This window comes from Lacerta agilis, chromosome 4, assembly GCF_009819535.1.
Source record: "Lacerta agilis isolate rLacAgi1 chromosome 4, rLacAgi1.pri, whole genome shotgun sequence".
NCBI classification, from domain to species: domain Eukaryota; kingdom Metazoa; phylum Chordata; class Lepidosauria; order Squamata; family Lacertidae; genus Lacerta; species Lacerta agilis.
Genome location: NC_046315.1, coordinates 89321775 through 89348412, shown reverse-complemented (window position 1 = coordinate 89348412; position 26638 = coordinate 89321775). Strand labels below are relative to the sequence as shown.

Genomic DNA, 26638 nt, shown 5'->3' with positions numbered 1-26638 from the left:
TCTGACCAAACTGCGGGAGGCAGTGGAAGACAGGAATGCCTGGCTTGCTCTGGTCCATGGGGTCACGAAGAGTCGGACACGACTGAACGACTGAACAACAACAACAACAACAACAACAACTCCAGACAGAGGCTTAATGTTGCAAACAGGTCATTCAGATATCACAAATGGGTTGACAATATTTAAAAAACTAAAAAACCCCACAAAACACACACAAAAAACACACAACTAAAAAAACTGTGGGCTGGCAATTTGTATGCAGTTGATATAGAAAAATAGGGGTGGTTGGCTTTTGCTGCCCAACTCCCCAAGGGACTGAGTCTCCTAAGTTCATGATCTGTCAGAGATGAATGGATGGAGGCTGGATGCACTGAAATCAAGACAGATCTTTATTTTTATGTTGCAATGGAGTTCCCACCCCTCTTAGCAAGGAGGCAAGAGAGACCCAGAACCAAGAAAAAACACAATTGTAGTATTAGTAATAGTAGTAGTAGTAGTAGTAATATTACTATTATTTATACCCCGCCCATCTGGCTGGGTTTCCCCAGCCACTCTGGGCGGCTCCCAACAGAATATTAAAAACACGATAAAACATCAAACATTAAAAACTTTCCTAAACAGGGCCGCCTTCATCACTTTTAAGGGTTGGCATTTTGGCGTGCAGAAGGAGGACATCTCTACAAACAGTCAGAAATTGCATCACACCTAAGGTGGGGTTACTGTGGCTCAGGCAGGCCAAGGTGTGATATTCCTGAGGATTTAGCAAGTTTTACATAGTTCCAGACACAGTTCACGCAAAACATTAGCGTTGGATAAGACAATCAGGTTGCCCCTCGGACATCCCTAAATGCAGAGCCTCTGGGCAAACAATTGCAATTATTACAAAGACGGTTCGTAGATATAGGAGAGGAATTATTTCAGGAACTTCTCCTCATTGCTATCTGCCTGCGTGTTCTCAGGGATTAAGGAGGCAGAGGGAATGTTTATAGAGTCTTTAGGAGAGGCAAGATTACTTTTGGATTGCTCTCCTGAACTGTTTTAGACATGTGGTCTATATACTTATGTATGTGTGTTTACCTTATGCAATTATCAACATTTATTCTATATTTGAGACCTTAGCCAGGGGTCAGCAAACTTTTTCAGCAGGGGGCCGGTCCACTTTCCCTCAGACCTTGTGGGGGGCCAGACTATATTTTGAATAAAAAAAGAAGAAGAACCAATTCATATGCCCCACAAATAACCCAGAGATGCATTTTAAATAAAAGGACACATTCTACTCATGTAAAAACACACTGATTTTCGCACTGTCCAGGGGCCAGATTTAGCAGGTGATTGGGCCGGCTCTGGCTCCCAGGCCTTAGTTTGCCTACCCATGCCTTAAAAAGGTAAAGGTAAAGGGACCCCTGACAGTTAAGTCCAGTCGCGAACGACTCTGGGGTTGTGGCGCTCATCTCGCTTTATTGGCCGAGGGAGCCAGTGTACAGCTTCTGGGTCATGTGGCCAGCATGACTAAGCCACTTTTGGCGAAACCAGAGCAGCGCACGGAAACGCCGTTTACCTTCCCGCCGGAGTGGTACCTATTTATCTACTTGGACTTTGACGTGCTTTCAAACTGCTAGGTTGGCAGGAGCTGGGACCAAGCGACAGGAGCTCACCCCATCATGGGGATTAGAACCGCCAAGCTTCTGATCGGCAAGCCCTAGGCTCTCTGGTTTAGACCACAGCGCCACCTGCGTGCTCTACCCATGCCTTAGAAACTGGGAAAATCTTGCCTGCTTGAGGAGCAGTGATGCTGCAATAAACACTTGTCTAGAAGTCCCCCCCCCCTCCGATCTGCATGGCTTGCGATAGGGTCAGCCTAGCTCACACATCATTTAGGTTCATTTGCCCTAATTAACATCATGTTGCTTCTAGGTCAAAATCTACAATAAAATAAATTTATGGCTATATTGTTCAGGAAAGCCTTGAGGCTTAAAGAAAGAATCTTACTTTGTTTAGCTGCTGCCACTACTTAATATTACTACTACTATTTATTTCAGACAATCAATGCTTCCATTGTTCCACACGCAGAAATATGTCAATGAATTTGAATGACTTCTGCACAGTAGTGTTGTTGTGTTTCCTTCTGCCAACTTTGAGACCTGGGTTTCTGCACTGATAAAAAGCAAAGCAAACAAACCACTCTCAGGGAGCATGTGATTCACTTCAATGCTTGCTCACACACAGACACATACCCGGGGCAAACAAAATTGTAGTTGCGTGATTTGGTAATATGGCTTCCCATATCCGGCGAACAAACAGTCCTGCCAATGGAAATGGCTAACATTTCCTGTTTCCCAGAAGGACAAGCAAGTCATTAAAGTACCATCACATCGACACAAACCAAAACACCAGAAACAAGCTTTTCCCACACACAGAAGACTCATTCATTGAGCGTTTGCTGAATGTCTGTGCCTGCTGGCTTGTCTTGTTCATAGGATAGTATGCCCTTTGGTGTTGAACTGTTTTCTCAGATCTTGCTTTGAAAAGAACTTTTTGAAGATGAAAAACCAAGTAGGAGAGCTGGAACTTCAACATGGTGCTGACAGCGAGATGGCCCTCTGCTTGAAACTCAATGCCTGACTCAATGTTTGGTCAAGTTTTGAGTTTCGGGGCAATGTGGCTACTGAGGAGCAGAGCCAAGCATGAGTTTGGCTCCTGTTTAAAAGCGAGGTTTGTGTGAAGTGATGGCAGCAACAGCTCCACAAACACAGCTTTGGTGGTGGTGAACATGGCAGGGCCACAAAGCACCAGAAGATGGTCTTGATGACAGCCTGGCAGATGTGGGTAGGCGACGGCCCTTTCTGAGTCCCAGGAGGTGCCCATCGATGCTGATCCCTGGTGTTGGGCCTGCCAGGAAGCCACACATTTAAGGAGAAACGTCATTTCTGCACCATCCCTTGGAATCCAGCCACCACATACTTGATGTCAGAGGAACAGGAGATGAGGATTCCAGGTAGGAATCGGAGTGATTCTTGAGAGCTCTTGGGAAGTTTCTGGCTAGAATGGTTGGCTATTCTGTCAATGTCCTGGTCATTCTGTGGGATGTGGAGATGACTCAGAAGAAGAAGAAGAAGAAGAAGAAGAAGAAGAAGAAGAAGAAGAAGAAGAAGAGTTTGGATTTGATATCCCGCTTTTCACTACCCGAAGGAGTCTCAAAGCGGCTAACATTCTCCTTTCCCTTCCTCCCCCACAACAAACAATCTGAGGTGAGTGGGGCTGAGAGACTTCAAAGAAGTGTGACTAGCCCAAGGTCACCCAGCAGCTGCATGTGGAGGAGTGGAGACGCGAACCCAGTTCACCAGATTACGAGTCTACCGCTCTTAACCACTACACCAAACTGGCTCAGGAGGCTGACATGATTGTTCCTAAACACCATGTCCTCCAATGCAGAGCCCATCCAGTAATTTGATTTTCTGGGGGTGTATGGGCAATGAAACAGACAAACCACCAAAAAAAACCTTGGTTACATACAATAGTAGCTCAAACCACAACAAACGTAACCTGCTGAGTCTCATTAATATAATATCTTGTTTTTTGTCATTACCATCAAACGGGTATGAAGTTCAACTAAATGCTAAACCAGGATTATAATACAAAATATACACAGATCTGCTTCACATGTATAGAAAGAGGCCCAAAATAATTAATGCATGGAGGAATGATAACAATTCATAAAGTTCATAGAATCATAGAGTTGGAAGAGACCACAAGGGACATCCAGTCCAACCCCCTGCCAAGCAGGAAACACCATCAAAGCATTCCTGACAGATGGCTGTCAAGCCTCTGCTTAAAGACCTCCAAAGAAGGAGACTCCACCACACTCCTTGGTAGCAAATTCCACTGCCAAACAGCTCTCACTGTCAGGAAGTTCTTCCTAATGTTTAGGTGGAATCTTCTTTCTTGTAGTTTGAATCCATTGCTCCGTGTCCGCTTCTCTGGAGCAGCAGAAAACAACTTTTCACCCTCCTCTATATGACATCCTTTTATATATTTGAACATGGCTATCATATCACCCCTTAACCTTCTCTTCTCCAGGCTAAACATACCCAGCTCCCTAAGCCGTTCCTCATAAGGCATTGTTTCCAGGCCTTTGACCATTTTGGTTGCCCTCTTCTGGACACGTTCCAGCTTGTCAGTATCCTTCTTGAACTGTGGTGCCCAGAACTGGACACAGTATTCCAGGTGAGGTCTGACCAGAGCAGAATATAGTGGTACTATTACCTCCCTTGATCTAGACGCTATACTCCTATTGATGCAGCCCAGAATTGCATTGGCTTTTTTAGCTGCTGCATCACACTGTTGACTCATGTCAAGTTTGTGGTCTACCAAGACTCCTAGATCCTTTTCACATGTACTGCTCTCAAGCCAGGTGTCACCCATCCTGTATTTGTGGCTTTCATTTTTTTTGCCAGTAATGTTAAGTTCAGTAATGTTCCATGCATAGAATGTGACAGTTCCGTGAAAAGACACGAGAAAAATACGTGGAATGTAGTAGTTCCATGAGATGATGCAAAAAGGAACAAGGATTTCCGGAATATATTCTCCCTGTTTCGCCCTTCGGCTTCTTCAGCAATATGGAATCTAAATAATACAAATAAATCAAAAGCTGTAATCTTACACATATTGCATGATCCAATCTTAGAAATGCAACATAGCCAAATAGATTATACTTACCAAACATGATATTATGACAATGTACATCACAGGTATTCCAAAAGGCTGCAATAAACTCTTGTGATACAGTAAGGAATACAGGGCAGGGAGATAGCTAGAACTTTGGTGTTGATAAACCCTGATGTACATCTAGACTAATGCAAGGGTGAACATGTTATCTAGGCTACAAAGTGGTGGCAAAGAAGTGATACTTCACTGCCATGGTGTCAATGGGGTGCCATCCAGTGATGCTTTTGTTACTGGTCTGAGGCCTCTTACAGCTTGTCTCGTGGTGTAATACGAAGGAACCCTGCTAACGTGTTTGCTATGCACTTTGAGGAGAGGAATTGCGTTGTCTCGGGCATCACAGTTTCTGCAGATTAGCCAAGGGGCGTGTCCAGAGCACCATCTAGTCATTTTCTATGGGATGCATAGCTTCAGTGCCTGAAGGAGCCCCAGCTTTAAGAAGTACTGGTTCTCAGTGCTTGATCCTACGGCTGGAGACATAATTCAGATTCCAGCTGGAGTGATGATGATGAGCAACTGTGTGAGGTTGGGAAGTGGCTATTTGTCCAAATAACTAAGCCTAAAAAGGTAAAGGGACCCCTGACCGTTAGGTCCAATTGCGGACGACTCTGGGGCTGCGGCGCTCATCTCGCTTTATTGGCCGAGGGAGCCGGCATCCAGCTTCTGGTTCATGTGGCCAGCATGACAAAGCTGCTTCTTGGCGAACCAGAGCAGCGCACAGAAACGCCGTTTACCTTCCCGCCAGAGTGGTACCTATTTATCTACTTGCACTTTGACGTGCTTTCGAACTGCTAGGTTGGCAGGAGCAGGGACCATTCAAATACAGATACCTGGTAAAATCTGAATGTGTATTAGTTAATTGTCACACACTAGCTAATGGGGTGCAATAACATTACCGGTAAATTTGACGGTGATATGGGTAGGTTGGAAGAGCTTGAGTCATTTAACTTCCAACTTCATTTCCGATATTTCCCAGATGAAAGTAGGAGCTTGCTTGTTAGTTTTCCAATTCTCGTCCCAAGGATTTCTGCCAGAGTCCCAGCTACCCCCTCTGTGACACATTGCAGAACTCTGCAGCTAGTGTTTCTTTCATGGGCTGCACTCATGTTCTGTCTTCTAATGATGAAAAAAAGCCAAGAAAATTTGGGCAAAGAGGTACTAAGTGCAATAATCCCATGAGGCTGCTTAGGCTGTGATAACCTCGCAGTGAACGACCTCACGGGCTGTGAACGACCTCACGGGATTATTGCAAGCGTACAATGAAATAGAAAGCTTTGAACCTTCAGGGGAAGGGGGAGATGCCACCTAAATGAGTATGTACATGTTTGATATCATCTTAAAAGTCTGGCCTGGGTAAGTTGGGCAGACAACTTGCCAACCGTTTCTTGAGATGGGGTTGCTCAAGGCGAATTTCTGGTGGATTAATTGCATTTGTAACGTCGTTTCATTACTTTAGGAAACGAATCCTCAGTTTAGGTAGATTGGCAGATGCAAGATGGCACAAGAAAACAAAACCAAACAAGCCTTGTGGGCAGGAATTGGGGCAGGCAATCTTATGGGGTGGGTGTCCTTGGAGGGAGAACATCAACATTTGAGGGTGTACCCCTGTGAAAGAAGGGGGGGAGCCCACAGCAAGGACTCATTCACACTTCTGCTTGCCCTGTGCCCAGAAAGTTCCTGCCTCGAGTGGCAAAAACACTTGTTCCAGTCCTGGAACCGGACCTGAGATCTTATGCACGTGCTGAATTATGGACCAGTTTCCCCAGAAACAGAAGTCAGTCCTGCTTCCAATCGGTGTATCTGAACCTTCACATAAGTCTATATGCATACAAACAGTGGCGTAGCAAGGGCGGGGCGTTGGGGGCGGGGCGCCCCGGGTTCCAGCCTGGGGAGGGTGACACTCTGCGCTACCCCCCCCCCCGCGAGTGCGACTCCTAAGCCGCCACCCGGAAGGGGTGCCGGGCAGTGGCTTGGGAGTCCGGGCGGACTGCGCATGTCCGCAGCAGCCCGCAGCACTGCAGTCCACCCAGGCTGCTACGGACATGTGCAGTCCGCCCGGGCTGCACTCTGTAGCGCATGCGTATTGATGTCATGACGCATACGCTACAGAGTGAGGCTTGGTACGCCTCTGCATACAAAGGATGTGACTCACTTCCCAGCAGTCTGGCATCCCCTTCTGTTGCTGAGCAAGGACTATAGCAATTGTTGGCTCCTGTTTCCTTTCCTTTCCTTCCCTTTCCCTTTCCCTTTCCCTTTCCCTTTCCCTTTCCTTTTCCCTTTCCCTTTCCCTTTCCCTTTCCTTTTCCTCTTCCTTTTCCTTTCCCTTTCCCTTTCCTTTCCTTTCCTTTCCTTTCCTTTCCTTTCCTTTCCTTTCCTTTCCTTTCCTTTCCTTTCCTTTCCGACATTCTTCAGGGGGAGGGAGGGAGGGAGGGAGAGAGAGAGTGAGAGTGAGAGAGAGAGAGAGAGAGAGAGAGAGAGAGAGAGAAGAAAATGGTTTGGAAGAGGACTGTCACTATTAGTGGCTTGCAAACTCATATTGCTTTTTCCTCCAGTAACAATATTTAGCAGATTTTCGATACTGTTTAAAAGACCTGCAAATCCTGTCTTCTCAGAGGTAACAATGGTACAAAAGATGCGTGTGTATGCTTCACGATGAGAAGCGAAAACTTCCCTCCAACTGCTCTTGGTTTTCTCATAAACGATTATCTGCTTCCAATTTATTTATACTTATTTTATTTATCTCTAGAGAAGTTCTACACCTCAGCTTCCCGGGGCCTGCATGCTACTTTTTGCAGCTATGGACAATTAAAACCAACCTGAAAATACAAGGCAAGTCCGAAAGAACAAAGACAAGACAAAGAAACTCACAATATTATCAAACCAGAGATAGGCGCAGCAGATAGGCTTTTATAGCAGATTACTGTTTTAAATTCTCTCTCTCTCTCTGCATAACATTACATTTATTCTACCTATCTATGCCACAAAGAAACCGGTGTCTCCATGCACAGTGCATGAACTCCAATGCTAGCGGTGTTGCAGAATGCAAAAGAGAACAGGCGAGAGAGAAGACAAGGAATGAAAGGCATTTTGTCTCACTGACCCAGAGAGCCAAAGTATTTCACATATCCCCCACCTCTCAAAAGGCCTCTTTTTTGCCCTTGATGTCATGTGCTAAGCACGAGGGTTGGTAGAAAGCTAATCCTTCTAATTAGGGTTTGCTGCCCCTACAGAGAAACCCCCCAGCCGTGGCCTCTTGGCAAGCAACAAAGGACCAAACTGTCCTCGTTTCTACCACATTCAATAAAAATTAGGCTCCAGGATTAAGCAAACGCCCCAAAGTCTAACCCGGTAGGCTGTGACGGGTTGGGGGGTTGGAGACCTCATTTGGTCACATAAAACCTGGCTTGCTTGTTCAGCCCAGAGGCTGCGGATAAGACCGCCTGCCCTCAATCCCATGCTGACTTTGCAGGTTGAACAAAGCGAGTCAAGAAGTCCTGGAGTCTGATACTGATATGGCCTTCCTGCTGTTTTGCTGCGCTCTCTTAGGATGCCTGAGCCCCTTTTGGCCTCCGGAGGCCACGGCGCAATTCCCACGAGCGTGCATGACGGCGGAGATGCTGCAGTCCAAGCAATGCTGCCCTCCTTCGGGGCCTAATCCTAACAACGTGTGCGGCTCGCAGCAAGGCAGGGGCACCTGTAAGGAGGTGCAAGTGGACACCAGACCTTGGAGCGGCCCTTACACTCTCCGCAATGTGGACGACCGAGAACGATGGCCACTGAAATTCTTCAACAGAAGTTGTCAGTGTACAGGTGAGAATAATAATAATAATAATAATAATAATAATAATAATAATAATAATAATAATAATAATAATATAATTTATACTGTACCCCACCCACTCTGGGCGGCTCCCAACAGAAAATTAAAAACACAATCAAACATCACACATTAAAAACTTCCCTAAATAGGGTTGATTTCAGATGTCTTCTAAAAGTCAGATAGTTGTTTCTTTCCTTGACATCTGATGGGAGGGCGTTCCACAGGGCGGGTGCCACTACCGAGAAGGCCCTCTGCCTGGTTCCCTGTAACCTCACTTCTCGCAGTGAGGGAATTGCCAGAAGTCCCTCTGAGGTGGACCTCAGTTTATGAGGGCTGAATGATGGGTGCGGAGACGCTCCTTCAGGTATACTGGGAGGGAGGTTCCTTACTCTCTGGAGAAAGCCAGGAATATTCAGAAATACACTAGAAAGTCCCCATGATTCTGTCGGGTTCCATCTACTTTGCATGTGCAAAATAGACACAAAGCTACGTTTTATATTTCTTATTTTCACCCCCAGTACTTGTGATACGTGTCGACAGTTTCCGATGTTACTTTTCCCTCTTAACGTTCCAAAAACAGCTATACAGAAGCAGGAAGAAAAATGGCTACAGGTGCACAGCTTTGTGATGTGTTCAGACCCGAATCGGACGTACATCATGATGAAAGGCAGGAGAGCAGAGTTTTGCCGCTTTTGCCACTTTTAGGCATTTCCCCACATTAAAAAGAGGCCTTTTGATTCATGGAACTTACTAATTGCCTGACAAGAAAGACACTAAGAGCTACAAATTTAACTTTCTTTGGGGGAGAGACCACTAGAGATTTATGGTGCCTTTGCAATATATGTTGAAATTGTAAGTATATGAGCAGATTATATTGGAACCAAACAGAAACTCCTATAGCAGAATGCCAGTCCCATACAGCGTTTCTGAAAGCTCAGCTCAGCTTTTATACCTCCAGACAATTTTACAGCTCCCAAACTCTCTCTAACGCTCTCTAAATTCAGACTGACATCTGGATCCAACTTTATTTACCCTGCTTCTCACCTAGAGAGCCATCATCTCCTCCAAGCTCTGGATACCACATTGCAGAAGCTGGGGAGAGATTTCTATTCCAGCTACCTCCTGTCATTTGGGAATGTTTTAGTAGTCAGCCAGCATCTGCCACAGTCACCAAACAATAACAAAACAGTATTAAAATGAATACGACATTTTCTTCACCTCCTGCTCTTGGGTTTTGGAAATGCATTAATTTGGAGGAAGATCTGGAGCTAATTGCCAGTTTAGTAGCAGCAATTAGACAAACAAGAGATCTTTTTGGAAATCTCCAAGATCTCCCAAAGTGTGTTCTCTGGTATATGTTTGTTTTTCTAATGCATCCGTTTAACCTTCTGGTGGCTGCTTTGCTGATAATATCGCTCTGTTATGCTAAAGGCAGTACTGTTCCGTCCTTGCCAAAAATGTTTTAGCCACCAGAACACAAAGCGCAGTTATGAGACCTCATGTAAGAACAGCGCATGAGGCAGCTTGAAGGAAAGTTTTGAGCTGACAGATAAGGTTTCATTTGAAAGCATTTGTGTGTTCCACATCAGATGCATTAGGGTAGCCAATTTGCCCGGAGGCGAGAAAAAGAAAAAGATAGAAACGAGCAAGTAACAGTTGCTGCGGTTGTACCTATCAAGTCCCTCAATGTCAATTTGATTGCCAGGTTGAAACACGGAAATAATGCTATGTTAATTTATTCATTATATTTACACCCCATTTTTACTTCAAGGATCTTAAGGCAGGGGAAATGATCCCCCCACTTTTATTTCGACTAGGTCTGAGCTCTCTTAAGGCACTCATATTTGTAGTCGGTCTAGAGAGGGTATTTTGTTCATGAGCTCCCAATATCTCGAGCTGGCGTGGTCTGCAGGTAAGCGTCAAGGCTGGAGCCAGGTGGCAACTAGATACTTCAGTTCTGAAAACAGGGCATTTGCACCTGGTCAAACAACACATGTTCTTCTCTCTATCTTCATTTTCTCCATTGCGGGGGTAATCTTGAGTTATGTATTGCAGTTCTCACCCTAGGCCACTAGGGGTGTTGTGTATACAGGTGAAACTCGAAAAATTTGAATATCGTAGAAAAGTCCATTTATGTAAGCAATTGTTTTCATTAGCTACTGGAGTTGAATATATGAGATAGACTCATGAAATGCGAAGCGAGATATGTCAAGCCTTTGCTTGTTATAATTGTGATGATTATGGTGTACAGCTGATGAAAACCCCAAAGTTGAGATTGTTAATTTGGGGTTCTCATCAGCTGTACGCAATAATCATCACAATTACAACAAATAAAGGCTTGACATATCTCGCTTTGCATGTCATTAGTCCATCTCATATATTAGTTTCACCTTTTAAGTTGAATTACTGAAAGAAATGAACCTTTCCACGATATTCTAATTTTTCGAGTTTCGCCTGTATAGTTTCACTCTGCCCACCGTGGCTGCAGTTCTCACTCAGGTCCGCAACATGCAAATGAAGGATTGAGAATGCCGTTCGCGGATTGGGTAGCTAGAGAGTGTTTGTTACTGTTGCATGTTACTGAGTGCTATATCAACAGGCTGGCTGGGCCTTCAGTTCAGTTGTGTTCCAGACTGAGAATAAAGAGAGCTGCTTGGAGAATCACTGTGTCGTCTGCTATGTCCACCCGCTACTTAATATCTTGACTGTATCCTTCCCAGGTCCAGTTAAAGAGTTAGTGGTGACATTCGCTTGCCTGGACCATCTGAAGCAATTGCAGCTTGTCATTGCACTTATTTAGAAGTGTGGCTTAAATGTCCCTGCAGAGCTTAGGCAATTAAAAAATACCACCAGGCATAACACTGCTTCTGAATGCAGTTGTTTTCTAGCCAGAGCAGGGAAAATAATTCCTGCTTGACGGAACTGGTTCGTCCCCACACACTGACGCTCAAATTTAGATCGGGCCTGCACAACTTGTGCCCCAACTTGTGGCCCACTAGGACCTTGTCAAATCTTAAAGCTTGCTTGCTTCCGGTCTGGGACCGTAGAGGCTGGGAGATTACGAAGCAAGGTGCCAGTACACGACTGATGTTCTCTCTTGAGTTAGGTGGGTCAATCTACACAGATTGCCAACCTAGCTGGATTTCCTGAGAGACCAAGGCTGTGCATGCTATATTTTCGAACCCTCCAAGTGTCCCTATTTTCCAAGGACAGTCCCGGATTTACAGAAGCTGTCCCGGTTTCTGATTTGATCCCAGAATGTCCCGCTTTCCCTTAGGACAGGGGTCTGCAACCTTTAAGACCAAAAGAGCCACTTGGACCCGTTTCCGAAGGGGGAAAAAAACCTGGGAGCCGCAAAACCATTGCGACATTTAAAACAAATATAACACTGCATTTTATTTTTAAAAATCCTATTTAAATAAAAAAAAAATCCAATTTAAATAAAAAAATCCTATTTAAATAAAAAAAATCTGATTTAAATAAAAAAAATCCATTTAAAAAAAAATAAAAAATCATTCATTTTTATCCATCCTGGGGACCACTACCAGGTCACAGCCTGATCCAAGGTGGGTTGCAACAGCATACAAATATTTGATTTGTTGGGTTTTTTTTAAAATGAGTCCTCAACTGCACACTTGTGTTAAATGTTTGTCCCATGTCTAATTGAAGACTGCTGGCTTTTACAATAATCTTAGTGTCTTTTACTCTTAATATTTCAGACCAGAGGCTATGTTCACCTCTTCCAACCTCCTCTCTTGCTAAATAAAGCACAGAATTGCACCAGAGAAGCCTGTGATGTTTGTGCTGACTTGCATACAGGTGGCTGTAGTAGTTCGTAGTGTTCAAACCTTTTTAGGGGAGTTCCCTGCCCCCTTAATGACAATGGCGATAGATTTTGCACATGAACACAGATCCAAGTTAGGACTCCTCTCTTCCACGCCAACAGGTGCTTTGTCAAGGCTCCCCTAACACACACTCAGGACAGAGGAAAAACTGCAAAACGTCCCGGCCTTGCTCCGGGGCGGAGAGAGACGCGCGCCCGCGAGAGCGCGGTCTGATGCTGCGAGCGGAACCAGGAGCGAAGGAGGCAGCGGCAGGGAAACAGGCGCCGCTTCCTCGACCATTTTTAAAAAGAGGGCTTCCCCCCTCGCCCTCGCCTGCCACCCGCCGCCCCTGGCCCAACCCACAGCTGCTTACCTCGTCGTCGCCTCAACGCAGCAGCCAGCAGCCTTCCAAGAGGAACCGCGGCCAGCCCGCCCCCGCGGTCCCACGACCCAGCCGAGGAGTCCTGGCCTCCAGTGCCCGTGCGGGCACGCGTCTGAAGGCCCCCTTCCTGCCCCCATCCTATCCCGCCTCCCAGGTGCCTCTGGATGCTGCGGGGTCCCACATAGCTGCCGACCCCGGAGCTCCCCTGTCCGCCCCAAGGCCGCCTCCCACGCTATGAAGACTCCCGGAGCTGGGCAGGGTTGGTCCCGCCAGGCAGGCTTGGGGGGGCGGCCTCTCCCATGGACGCCTGCTTCGGAGGTGGAGGCAGGGTCTTCAAAGTTCCCCCTCCCGCTCGCCCAGCTCCATCTCTTCCCGAAGGAGCGCACGCGCCTCAGGTGCGCTCCCCGCCAGAGCCCTCAGCTGAGCTGCGCCACCTCTACTACGTCCCCACCGCCTCCGAGCCCCGCTGTTCAAGGCCAGGTGATCCTGGGTACGCCCCTGAGCAGCGCCCTCAGCCTCTGGAGGGCGGGCCGCCGGCCAGCTGGAGGGCAGTCGCTTCCGCTGGCCAGCTGGAGAAGTGAGCGGGCGTATCTGCAGCCGTGTAAAAGAGCCGCATGCGGCTCCGGAGCCGCAGGTTGCTGACCCCCGCCTTAGGACATCCCTAGTTTCATCAGAGAAACGTTGGAGAGTATGGAATAGGATGTCCCTATTTTCATTGGAGAAATGTTGGAGGGTAGAAGGTAAAGGACCTCTGGACGGTTAAGTCCAGTCAAAGGTGACTATGGAGTGCGGCGCTCATTTCGCTTTCGGGCCGAGGGAGCCGGCGTTTGTCCGCAGACAGCTTTCCGGTTCATGTGGCCAGCATGACTAAACCACTTCTGGCGCAATGGAACACCATGATGGACACCAGAGTGCACAGAAAGGCTGTTTACCTTCCCACCGGAGTGGTACCTATCTATCTACTTGCACTGGTGTGCTTTCGAACTGCTAGGTTGGCAGGAGCTGGGACGGAGCAACGGGAGCTCACCCCGTTGTGGGGATTTGAACTGCCGACCTTCTGATTGGCAAGCCCAAGAGGTTCAGTGGTTGCAGTTAATGACAGTGGCAAACTTTGGGCTTGCAAATTTCAGTGGCGCCTTTCCCGATGCTAAAATTGAGCACCCCCACCTCTCACACTCTGTTTTTGCAGCTTCATTTTGGCGCCCCCTGCGATGCAACGACAGTGTTTGCACTTCTCTAAAACTGCCTCTGTTAATGACCTACCAACGGGGCGGTGGATCAGTAGCCTTATTGAGCTACTGTTTTTAGAGCAATACTTCGTTCTGTGGACATTGCTCTTCCTTGTAGCTAGGGTATTATAAATCAGAAATAATTGAATATGAAAGTCTGACCTATTCCAGTTTTCTTCTGCTAATACTCCTTGTAAGGGATTATTGTTTGAATGCGCCGACTGATTTAGGGCAGAGGTCATGAATGTAATTGCAAGCAATTACCAGCCATTATGGCTCTTAGATGGCTTCTTCCATACTTCATCTTTTATGAATGTGATAGATTTTCCTCGTATGTTGAGACAAGTCAGCAAATCCTTGCTGTCAGTGCTGTCCACACATTCCCCTTTTCTCTGCATCCCATGTGATCCCTGTACCATTTTAGGAAGTGGTGTTCACAGGGCAACAGTCTAATCAGTATCTATACTGTCATTTCTTGTCAAGTACTGCATTTTGGTGTCTGTCCCCCCCCCCCAAACCAGCTTTGATCTGAATTGAGGCCAAGAATGACCCTGTACTCTGTACTCTGCTGAAGCTATATCCCAGGGGGCAGGGATCTCTCCAGATCTCAGAACTAGGGAAGGGGAATAGTACTGTTTAAATATATATATATATATATATATATATATATATATATATATATATATATATATATATATATATATACACACACACACACACACACACACACACACATATAATATTTATGAAAAATTTAACTGAAAACATACATAAAGAAAAAACATAACTACAATAACAACAAACACAAAAACACATAGACATTAAAAATAATTATTCTTCCTCACATCATGGTGGGACTTCCTCCTGTCTACTCCTCCTGCGTCCCTTGTAAATACCTTTTTTGTAACTTCCACAATTACCTATAGTTCTATTTATTTTCTAACAACAAAATTCATTAATATCTCAAACCTCTTAACATATATTATATCATTATCTACTCAATTAAACTTATATCTTATCTTATCCTTATCATCTTCCAACCTATTCATCTATCTTCTATTCTACAACCTATCCTATCCTCAAGTTATATCTAACTTTCAATCATACAATGATCTTTTAAGTACAATTTAAAATTCTTCCAAAAAATAAATATATATTTTTAAATCTGTTCTCATAACTGGCTCCATGTTACCTACTGTATGGTGACACTGGTGAAGGAAGAGGAGTGGGGGGGGGAGCGCACTGCCCCCGGCAGCGCGATCCCGTTTGGGTGTCATTACAGCTGCCCCCCCTGCGCTGGGCGCCCCACCCCTGCAGATGGCACGCCCCACCCCTGGGACACGTGCCAGCCCCGCCCCTGCCTGCTCTCCGCCCCCCCCCCCGGTGCCGGAGCATGAAGCTCCGCCACTGCATGGTGAGCCTGTACATCAGGTTTAGTCTGCTCTTTCCAAATGTCACACCAACTCTGGAGACTTCAGGGAGGATGGCTGGCAAATTTGACCAAGGTAGCAGTCATGGTCTCATTTGTTCACAATGCCTTTAGCGTATACATGGAGGTGACTTTATGGAAACAGCTCTCCTGAGATGTTGGAGAGCATGAAGTAGTCATTTTGGCTGCATACACAACATACATTTAAGGAATCACAAAGAATCATGGAAAATGTAGTTTACCCCTCTCTGAGTTACAATTCCCAGCGTCCTTAACAAACTATAGTTCTCAGGATTCTTGATGTGCATGTTTGTGTGTGCTTTTGTCAGGCTTCAGGGAATCGGCTTCCTCCTCCATGGCAGTAGATAAGCAGAACAAAGGAAAAGGAGTCTTCTTACCAGTTAGAAAGTTTAATAATCACAGCGACAGAACAAAGAACACCTCTCCTAGAAATGGCGGTGCTCCCAGTTAAGGAACCCACCCCTTTCCATCCCTATTAATCTACGTCACTCCTACGTCTTGTAATCTGAGCTTGTACCCTCTGTGCTTTCTGTTCTGCCACTTTCTGAGCTCTCCTTGACTTTGGAGAAGGGTGTGTGTGTGAATGCTGTCCAGAGACTGTGAATCTGTTAACCCTCTCTCTTCCAGTGTTTCTTCTCCTAGCTGTTCCCCATTCAGTATTTCCCAGCATCTGCCTTCTGGACTATGTCCCTCTGCAAACCACTGTTCCAAATCTATACTGTCTTCCTGCTCCTGGGAAGATTCAGGATCCAGAGCAGGAGCAGGAGGAGGGGGAGGCTGCCAGCATTCCTCCTCAGTGCAGCCCTCCTCAGCACAGTCCCTGACAGCTTTGAATGTTTAGCGTTTATTCAGCCTTTTAACTCCTCCTCATCACAGAGGTTTGGGCAACATCTTCTGCTTCTGTACGCTGAGGTATGACTGGTGCTGTCTTTCAATACAGGGAATTTTGCCGGCTACAATTGTGGGGACTGCAAATTTGGTTGGTCAGGGCCCAACTGTGACGTCAGGAAGCCTCTGGTTGTCCGGAAGAATATCCACGCTTTGACGGAGGAAGAGCGAGAGCAATTCTTGGATGCCCTCAACCGTGCAAAGACCACCGTCCACCCCGACTATGTGATTGCTACCCAGCATTGGCTGAGTCTGCTTGGTCCCAGTGGAAATGATCCGCAAGTTGTAAATTGCAGCATTTACAATTACTATGTGTGGCTTCATTATTACTCAGTCAGAGACACACTTTTAGGTTGGTGATTTCCATGAGCAATGGATAAGATAGAAAAAGCTGAAACACACACCAAAAGGAATGTCAACAGAGTGTTGTTGTTGTTGTTGTTGTTGTTGTTGTTGTTGTTGTTGTTGTTGTTTTATTATAAAAAAACCACTTTGGAAAAAACACACTGTAGTTAACACAGGAAATGAAACATTTCCAACACAGTGGATCAGATTTGTCTGAGAATTTCCCCTCTTCTGGGGAAGAGGATTTTTTCCCCATTCTCCCAACTTAGGAACTTCGGAATGCTCCTTGAAGCTTCTTAGGATTCCTGTAATCTTTGGAATAGTCTAGTTAGTAGAAAGGCAGTATGGTTTGTACAGTACTGAGGTTTGAATTTGTATTACCGGTACATTTATTTTACACTGTTTGGGGTGGTTTTTTTGGGGGGGGGCATGTTTCTTTAAAAACACACAAGAAAACTGTTAAAAAACACACAAATAAATCAGAAATAGATGTGGAACTATTCTAGCATTACATTCCTTTGTCTGAAACATAAAGTTTGGAGCCATATACGATCACTGTTCTGATAGCCAAAAATGGAAATAGTTTTGCATTCTGACTTTCCAGGCAGAGCATACAGGGTTTTCACCATAGGATAAGAAGAAAGAATGGTGCTGGCAGATGACATTTCATCTGAGCCTACCTGGCCTAATCTGAATCTTGGGCATATGGCAGTCAGCTAAATGGGTAGAAATCTAGAATTTTAGAAACAAGAATGTGCCATAATTTATAAGCCAGGATGGCAAAAGGCACAGCTTTCTCTCGACTGTCAAGGCATTGTAGCAATGTTTTAAAAAATGGATTTCTATCCAACGTGATAGAGAAAACGTCCACTTTCTAAGCGTGATTCCATTCTAACCCACAGGACCAGGCCGCCCCTTCACAGCAATAGACTTCTCCCACCAAGGACCTGCCTTTGTAACTTGGCACAGGTATCACCTGCTGCTGCTGGAAAGAGATCTGCAGGTTAGTGGAAACACCGACTGGTGTATGATGCAAATGGAGCAGCTCCTAAGTCCTCCCCCCCCCCCATTCCTGAGACGGAGGAATTCTCAGCATAATGAGCCTCCTTAAGGTTTAGCATTCTGGCACAGAATGGGAAATGTGTAAAGATGGTCCTGGGGAAAGAGAATGATGTGACAAAGGATTTGGAGCTTCCCCATCTGCTGCATTGGTAAAGGTAAAGGACCCCTGGACAGTTAAGTCCAGTCAAAGGCGACTATGGGGTTGTGGCGTTCATTTCGCCGAGGGAGCTGGCGTTTAGCACAGACAGCTTTCCGGGGCATGTGGCCAGCATGACTAAACCACTTCCACCACAATGGGACACCGTGATGGAAGCCAGAGTGGGTGGCAATGCCGTTTACCTTCCCGCCGCAGCGGTACCTATTTATCTACTTGCACTGGTGTGCTTTCGAACTGCTAGGTTGGCAGGAGCTGGGACAGAGCAACGGGAGCTCACCCCGTCACGGGGATTCGAACCACCGACCTTCTGATCGGCAAACCCAAGAAGCTCAGTGGTTTAGACCACAGCGCCACCTGCGTCCCATTGCTGCATTGACTGATAGAGGGATCAGTTGAGGCCGGGATAAACTACACAGACAATAATATATCCAATGCCATCCCATTCTAATTAGGCATGTAAGAATGATTATTTTGCATGCCCAGGCAGTGACCCCTCGACCCCCCGAGAGACCACTGCATGCTTTGCTTTCGGCTCCGCCCCCTAATAAACAGCACAAGCGGACCAGAGTGAAGCCTGCTCACTCACGGTCCACTCGGCTGGCCCCGCCTCCACTGCATTATTTGAACCGAAGTTTGGCGGGAACCCCCAATGGCTGTGGCATCAGGGAGGCAGGCCAGCTTGGTGAGCTGGTACGTCCCACGAGGCTCGGGGGTGCTGCACGTGGTCCCACAAAGGGCGCCCACAATCCGAGGACTGAGCATTCCTTCTCTCCCCCCCTGTATTTTTTGCATGCAACACTGTTTCCATTCTACTGCTGTTCATCTTTTGCTAAAACTATATCTTGCTGTCTGTTGTCTGCTATCATTACATTGTTCCTCCCTTTTCATTTTGATGCAAAGGCAATCCATTGGATAGCTCAGTTGGTTAGAGCATGGTGCTGATAACACCAAGGTCGCAGGTTCAATCCCCAAATGGGACAGCTGCATATTCCTGCATTGCAAAGGCTTGGACTCGATGATCCTCAGGGTCCCTTCCAATAGAATCATAGATTTGTTTTGTATGCAACACAAGGCACGTGTGTGTGTGTGTGTGTGTGTGTGTGTGGAGAAGCTTTGTGCTCTGATTTCAGGCAAATATAGCACATCTACCTGAAGAGATATCCATGTTTTTGTAAGGACTGGGATGGCCTGGAAAGAGACGGTTTGGGCAAGTGTTGCAAAGAGGTTATATTGGGTTTGTTGAGATGTGGAAATAATTTTAACAAATGTTTCATGCAAAGAACTAATCCAAAGTGGTTTCATCCCCACCCCCTCCATCTCCCCCCTCTTGTGTTTAGCGGATGATCGGGAACGATTCCTTTGCATTGCCTTATTGGAATTTTGCTACAGGCAGAAATGAATGTGATGTGTGTACTGATCAGCTTTTGGGAGCGCAGAGTCCAGACAACCCAAACCTAATAAGTCGGAATTCAAGGTTTTCACAGTGGCAGATAGTATGCAACAGGTAACACAATTTTGTTTAGAACTGAGATATTGGGGATACCTATGCATCCAGGCTTTTAACTCCTCCTTTGATTTTTTTTTTGAGCTGTCAATAAATTCAAGAATTACCTGCCTTTTCATTGATGAATAAATTCATTCATTGCATTTAAAGACAAGCTGCATCAAAACCTCAATAAAGGTGACATTTTAAAATTTCTTGAGGAAGCGTAAGATAATTTTTGGTTTAATAAGTAACAGCTGCCACCAAGACTTGGTTCAGATGTAATGCTAAACTATGGTTTGGTGTTACACACAGAGCCTCGGGCTCATGTTCTCCCTCTTCCTTCCTGGTTAATCTTCACTATGGTTTAGCAAAACAAACCAGGACCACAAGCCAAAGTTTGAAGTTGACTTGTTTTCCTAAAGTGTAGATAAGACTACCCACAGTTTGTTTGGGTTCAGACATAACAACAAACCTTAGTTTGTCAAAAATGGAAGTGAAAGCTTCTGATTTCCTCTCAGCAAACATGGGGGGGGGGGAGCAGCTTATGCACAGGTGTCTGAATACAGCCAACTATTTGAAGAAAAGTCTATTTTTAATTTGTTGAGCAACATTTATTTCACCTTCCTTGCACATGGCTCCAAGAGGGATTCCTCAGTTGGTACCTCTCTAACTCCCCCAGCCCTGAATCTGCCTGACCATTATCTCCACTGGGGTGGGGGCGGGGGTGGGATATGTTTGTACTTCCAACACAAAGATCCAACACTTTGTAGCTCCTATGCTCCCTGGTGTGCAAACACTTCATGTATGGGTGATCAACATTTTCCCCAACTGGAAGATTAACTAAGCACCGGCTAATTAATCCTCCAGTTAAAACCAATTAACGCTTTCGGCACCATCTTCCTCCCTGCGTAAAATCAATAACAAGGAAGCTCAGCACAAAATCAAGTCTGACTGCTTCATGTCTCTCTATTTTTAAACCTAAGTTTGGATGATTATAACCGCCTGGTTACACTTTGTAATGGGACCGATGAAGGACTCCTGCAGAGGAACCCATTCAGCAAAGCCGGGGACCGGCTGCCGACCATGGAAGATGTCCAGAATTGCCTCTCTCTGCAAGACTTTGACAAGCCGCCTTTCTTCCGGAATTCTAGTTTTAGCTTCAGGTTAGTTCTTTGGTTTGCATCGTTTGCTTTGCTGAACAACGGAGCTTGTGAGATGGTAATGCTCTGCCTTGCTTGACCCAGGAATACTTTGGAAGGCTTCGACGAACCCGACGGAACCCTGGTCCCATCAGCTGTGAGCCTCCATAACTTGGTCCACTCGGTCTTGAACGGAACGAGTGCTTTCCCTCATTCTGCAGTGAACGATCCTGTCTTTGTGGTATGTCCTTATCTCATTTTGGGTCCCTTGGAAGTCCTTGTAACCAAATATGCCTGTTGGGGCATGGGTGGCACTGTGGTCTAAACCACTGAGCTTCTTGGGCAGGGGTAGGAAACCTAAGGCCCGGGGGCTGGATGCGGCCCAATTGCTTTCTCAATCCGGCCCGTGGACAGTCAGGGAATCAGCATGTTTTTACATGAGTAGAATGTGTCCTTTTATTTAAAATGCACCTCTGGGTTATTTGTGGGGCCTGCCTGGTTTTTTTTACATGAGTAGAATGTGTGCTTTTATTTAATACGCATCTCTGGGTTATTTGTGGGGTATAGGAATTTGTGCATTTCCCCCCCCTTCAAAATATAGTCCGGCCCACCACATGGTCTGAGGGGGGGGGGTGGACCGGCCCACGGCTGCAAAAGGTTGCTGACCCCTGCTCTTGGGCTTGCCGATCGGAAGGTCGGCAGTTCAAATCCCAACGACGGGGTGAGCTCCCATTGCTCTGTCCCAGCTCCTGCCAACCTAGCAGTTCGAAAGCACGCCAGTGCAATAGGTACCGCTGCGGCGGGAAGGTAAACAACATTTCTGTGTGCTCTGGTTTCCGTCATGGTGTTCCGTTGCGCCAGAAGTGGTTTAGTCATGCTGGCCACATGACCCGGAAAGCCATCTGTGGACAAACGCCGGCTCCCTCGGCTTGAAGTGGGATGAACGCCGCAACCCCATAGTTGCCTTTGACTGGACTTAACTGTTCAGGGGTCCTTTACCTTTACCTATTGGGGAACATTTCCCAGGAGGACCACTTCTACGAATGAGAACAGAAGTCATGTCTTCTCTTGATTATTTGGTGTACCTGCTAATGCTATCCACCCAATATTAACGTTTTTCAATTTTCGCTAGTGTCAGACATATGCAGTTTTTGGAGCTGCGACCTTGAGCAAGACACATGTCCAGCCACGATCGCACACGTTTTCAGGTGCTGTGCTCTTGCATGAGAGCATGGCCCCCCAAAACAGGATCTCCCAGACCCATGATGGAGAATGTGCCATGGAACCCCAGGGTGGGTTACACAGATCCCCTGGAGTCTGTGAACCACCAGTTGAGAACCACTGGGTTAAAGCGTTGCCTCTTCAGATTTAACCAACATATGTCAAAAGTACTCAGGTTGGTGAATCGGTGAGCTGACGCCGTATAAACAGACTTTAGTCCACTTTCGAAATCTGGCCTGCGTTTCAAAATAATGGAATGAATTGTGGAGGTAAAAGCAACTCTCTGATCAGATCATTTAGGCACAGAAGGGAGGAGGCTGTGGAACACCCTCCCATCAGATGTCAAAGAAATAAACAACTATCTGACTTTTAGAAGACATCTGAAGGCAGCCCTGATTGGGGAAGTTCTTAATGTTTGATGTTTTATCGTGTTTTTAATATTCTGTTGGGAGCTGCCCAGAGTGGCTGGGGAAACCCAGCCAGATGGGTGGGGTATAAATAATTTGTTGTTGTTGTTGTTGTTGTTGTTAAAAAAGAGACAAATCAAAATCTTGTTCATTAATAGTTTTGTTTTGATAAAGTGAGGACAACAGTGTCCTATTCATGCACCTTACAGAACCCCTATGTGGGCAGACAGGGAAAAAAAGCAGGGAAGACGGAATATTTCATATGCGTGGAAGTGCCTCTATTAATTCACAAGATTATCCATCGTTGTTCTGGGGGCATAACGGAGTATGTGAGCTCCATCTGGTGGCTCAACTAAAGCTCGAGCCCTGCAGCTTTAGTAATGCAAATAGAAGAACTACATGGAAAAAAACTTGTAGGAAATGTAAGAACTCTGATTCACTGCAGTAGAATTCTGTAATGATGCCTAAGGAAAGAAGCCACAGCTGCGTTCCTTCAAGGCAGGTTTTTAAAGAATGGTTGATACCCAAAGAAGGAGGTGGATTTTCATTCTCTGCGGCCCAGAGAAGGACCTGAAGGCACAAGATGCTGGTCTCAGTAGAGGTGATGCCTTGATAGATCTCACAGAACCCCATGTAAAGTCTCCTGAACTCCACAGGGATCTAAATGTAATAAATAAAACTGATAAAAAACGGAGAGAAAATGAAAACCCACATCCCAGGATCAGCCTATTAGAGAATCTAGACGTAGGAATATTGATATATTATTAAATCCAACCTTGAAATTCTTAAATATTGTTGCTGGCTTCCATCTGTCTTGAGAGAATATGGAGTGCACCCCCCAAATCACTGTGCTAGCAGCACCGAAGTAACCTTCCACTGTGTGCAAGCTTGGGCAGTGTGTATGGAGGTCCTGGGCTGTCCAGACAAGCTCTCCCTGATTCTTTCTTTCTTTCTTTCTTTCTTTCTTTCTTTCTTTCTTTCTTTCTTTCTTTCTTTCTTCCGCAATCACTCGTATAGCCGAGTAAGATTGTCTCCCATAAACATGGTTTTAACAGTGAGTCCGTAAGTGACTGTGGAAGCCAGTTCTGGATCCGCATGTCCTTCCGCAGTGGGGGTATTGCTAATCCAGTCATGGAAAAAGGGTGGCGGACTATGTTTAGGGCACCTTTTCTAGCTCCTTTCCCTTTTTGGGGTGAGCAGAGTGGATCCTAAAAAGGGCTGCTTAGTCATGGATACAGATGCTCAACTGCCTTGTTCCTGGAGTCAGAACAACTAAATCTGTACCCACCACCCATGTGCCGGTTCATGTCTAGGGGCTTCCAGATTTCATGACCCTGCCCCCGCTACCATTTGCCGATCGCCATGGGACTTTTGGGTTTTGGGTTTTGGATGGGTTTTTGGAAGACGCCTGTGCATGAATTTGTTTTCTGTGTGTAGATCAGTGCACGCTGAACAAACGCACAGTCTTCGCAGTGCCCTTCCACCGTTCGGCTTCTGTTCTTAGACCAAGGTAAAGTTCGCAAACCGGGACACAACTTCCGGTTTTGCCGAGTTCGTAAACTGAATAGTTCGTAAACAGGGCTGTTCTTAAACTGAGGTAGCACTGTGCTCCAAAACCCAGTAGTTTCCTATAGATGATAAACAGCATAGGGAATAAAATGAACATGGTCAAATTGTTTGTTTTCATCATATTGGCATGGGCATATCCCTGTGAGCTTACGATCATGTGTGAATTGACTTCCCAGGTCCTCCATTCCTTTACGGATGCTATTTTTGATGAATGGATGAAACGATTTCACCCGTCTGGCAGTGCGTGGCCCGAAGAACTGGCTCCTATCGGCCACAATCGGAAGTTCAACATGGTGCCTTTCTTCCCTCCTGCGGCCAACGAAGAACTGTTTCTACCTGCAGAACAACTTGGCTACAGCTATGCCATTGACTTGCCTGGTAACACAGATAGTTTTGCGAGTTATATAGTGCAGGTTTAGCTTGCAAGAGCTCAGCAATGCAGCATGTACCACGTGTGTGGTACCACTCTGGGCTAAGGGCGCAATGTGGTATGGTAGCCTTTGCCAAACTGGTGCCCCTGGTTGTTTTGGCTTACAATCCCACTGGTTTAATAGCATGGCTATTAAAAACAACGGAAGCATTGTCAATTATGGCAGTTGTCCAGGGATTTAGTGTAATGGTTAGAGTGTGGATGTGGCCCCCAGAAAGGAATGTGGCCCTCTGGTTAATTTAGGCTACCCACCCCTGCTTTACCACAATGTTGTAACTGGCTTTGTTCTTTGTTCTTTTTACAAAATTTATTTATTTGGTTTTTCAAATTAAACATTTACAGGGATATATCAGACATAAATCATAAAAACAAGATTCCAAGGAATCTCCTGGACTTCCATCCTACCCTATATAGGTCCTATTATCAATCCTTTCCTCCCTCATCTTTTATGATAATCCAAATCCTTTACCTTTTCCATTATGTGCAGAATTTAACCTTAAACTACAAGTGATATTCCAATCCCACTAACAATTTTAACTGTTTACAATGGTATTTATAAATCTTCCTCATTCCTTATTAAAATTTTGGTCTTCCTGATTTCTGACTCGTCCGGTCATTTTAGCCATTTCAGCATAATCCTTCAGGCTTTTAAACAAAGGTTATTTTAAACACTTTTTTCAACTCATTATATATCATTTCCCAAAATCCTTTTACTACCTTACAATTCCACCACATATGATAAAAGGTGCCTTCTTTTCCCTTACATTTCCAGCATACATTTGAGCACATTTTATACATTTTTGCTAATTTACTAGGAGTTAAATACCACCGGTACATCATTTTCATATAATTTTCTTTCAGTGCATAACATGCCGTGAACTTCAAGTCCCCAAAATCACATAGCTGTTTATCTGTTTGACATCTGCTGGTGGAGGGTGTTCCACAAGGCGGACGCAACTACCCAAAATGCCCTCTGCCTAGTTCCCTGTAACCTCACCTCTCACAATGAGGGAACCACTAGAAGACCCTCGGACCAACAGCTTCAGACACTCAGTGTCACTTTCAGCACCACACAACTCTTTGCAGCAGACATGCCAACTTTAAGGGCTGACGTATCTCTGGTCCTTTCAGTCTTTGTTGAAAAGGGGGTGGGTCCTCTCAGTACTGAGGGGGCCCAGTGTGTGTCGCACAGGCATGACATATAACATGCCGTGAACTATAAATCCCAATTCCATAACATCTCCCAAGCTGTGAGCTGTATATTATACCCAAAGTCTCCCACCCAGGAGAGCCAGTGTGGTGTAGTGGTTAAGAGTGGTAGACTCGTAATCTGGGGAACCGGGTTCGCGTCTCCGCTCCTCCACATGCAGCTGCTGGGTGACCTTGGGCTAGTCACACTTCTCTGAAGTCTCTCAGCCCCACTCACCTCACAGAGTGTTTGTTGTGGGGGAGGAAGGGAAAGGAGAATGTTAGCCGCTTTGAGACTCCTTCGGGTAGTGAAAAGCGGGATATCAAATCCAAACTCTTCTTCTTCTTCTTATCATTACGGATTTGACCTGTTCGTCTTTGGTAGACCATAATCGGCTTTGCTCTTCTGCCTTCACAGAATCGGCTGAAGAAGCCCGCACTTGGGCTCTCATGGTTGGATCTACAATTGGAGGAGCTCTGATTGCTTTACTTGTTCTGGTCCTTCTGCTTGTCCTCTTCCAGCACCGGAGACACCGGAAAGGGTTTGAGCCGCTAATGAATGCAAGGTTTAATGTGAAGAAATACAGCGACGAAGCCTAAGGGGGGTGGGGTGGGTGGGAAGTGTTTTGCAGTCGACCGCCCTTGAGAAGTCAGTTGGTCAACACATACCATTTGTTGCTTTAGCATCTTGACAGAGAACAACGCCCGGACAACTTGTATACTTTTAAAACCAGCTCAACTAAGCCTCCATTCCTTTCTGATTTGAGGTTGTCATCTCGCACGTCAACACCCTTCGAAAGGACAGATGCAGATCTTGATTCCTGTTCCATGGACTCCACCTCATCGGCTCTCACAGGATTTAAAGTGGGGTGCTCACATGTGCAGGAAGGAATCCTCCCCAGGTTGCCGAATCTCTGTGAAATTGATTTGTCCGCCCTTAGCCCAGAGTTACCTTGAGAGATTTCTCTTAGGTGGCTAGGTGCACAAATATAGAGGAGAAGAATTGATGTGTTGCACACATTCAAAATACAGTGGTACCTTGGTTCTCAAATGCCTTGGTACTCAAACAACTTAGAACCCAAACACTGCAAACCCAGAAGTAAGTGCTCTGGTTTGCAAACTTTTTTCGGAAGCCAAACATGCTCCGTTTTGAGTGTCATGCTTCCGTTTTGAGTGACACACTTCTGTTTCGAGTGTTACACTGAGGTCCGTCTGCTTTTGCTATTAAATTTGCATTTTTGTTTTTGTGACTTTATCGTTTCGTTTTTGTGACTGTGTGGAACCCAGTTCAGCTACTGATTGATTGATTGTCTGCAAAC

At 45.8% G+C, this 26638-nt stretch overlaps 1 protein-coding gene across 1 annotated transcript; it reads left to right on the top strand.

Moving 5' to 3' along the window:
• Positions 1–7942: 7942 nt before the first annotated feature.
• DCT (dopachrome tautomerase) lies at positions 7943–25933 on the top strand. Its single transcript, XM_033147881.1, has 8 exons — positions 7943–8532; positions 16368–16667; positions 17563–17663; positions 19217–19383; positions 20349–20528; positions 20610–20745; positions 23878–24079; positions 25738–25933. The coding sequence occupies exons 1-8, from the start codon at positions 8235–8237 to the stop codon at positions 25917–25919; spliced, it is 1566 nt and encodes a 521-aa protein (XP_033003772.1). The 5' UTR covers positions 7943–8234; the 3' UTR covers positions 25920–25933.
• The last annotated feature ends 705 nt before the right edge of the window (positions 25934–26638 follow it).

Coding starts and splice junctions, on each gene's coding strand:
- DCT (XM_033147881.1), top strand. CDS start 8,235: ATGGCCTTCCTGCTGTTTTGCTGCGCTCTCTTAGGATGCCTGAGCCCC. Junction 20,529..20,609: donor AATTCTAGTTTTAGCTTCAG/GTTAGTTCTTTG, acceptor TGCTTGACCCAG/GAATACTTTGGAAGGCTTCG. Junction 20,746..23,877: donor TGAACGATCCTGTCTTTGTG/GTATGTCCTTAT, acceptor TTGACTTCCCAG/GTCCTCCATTCCTTTACGGA.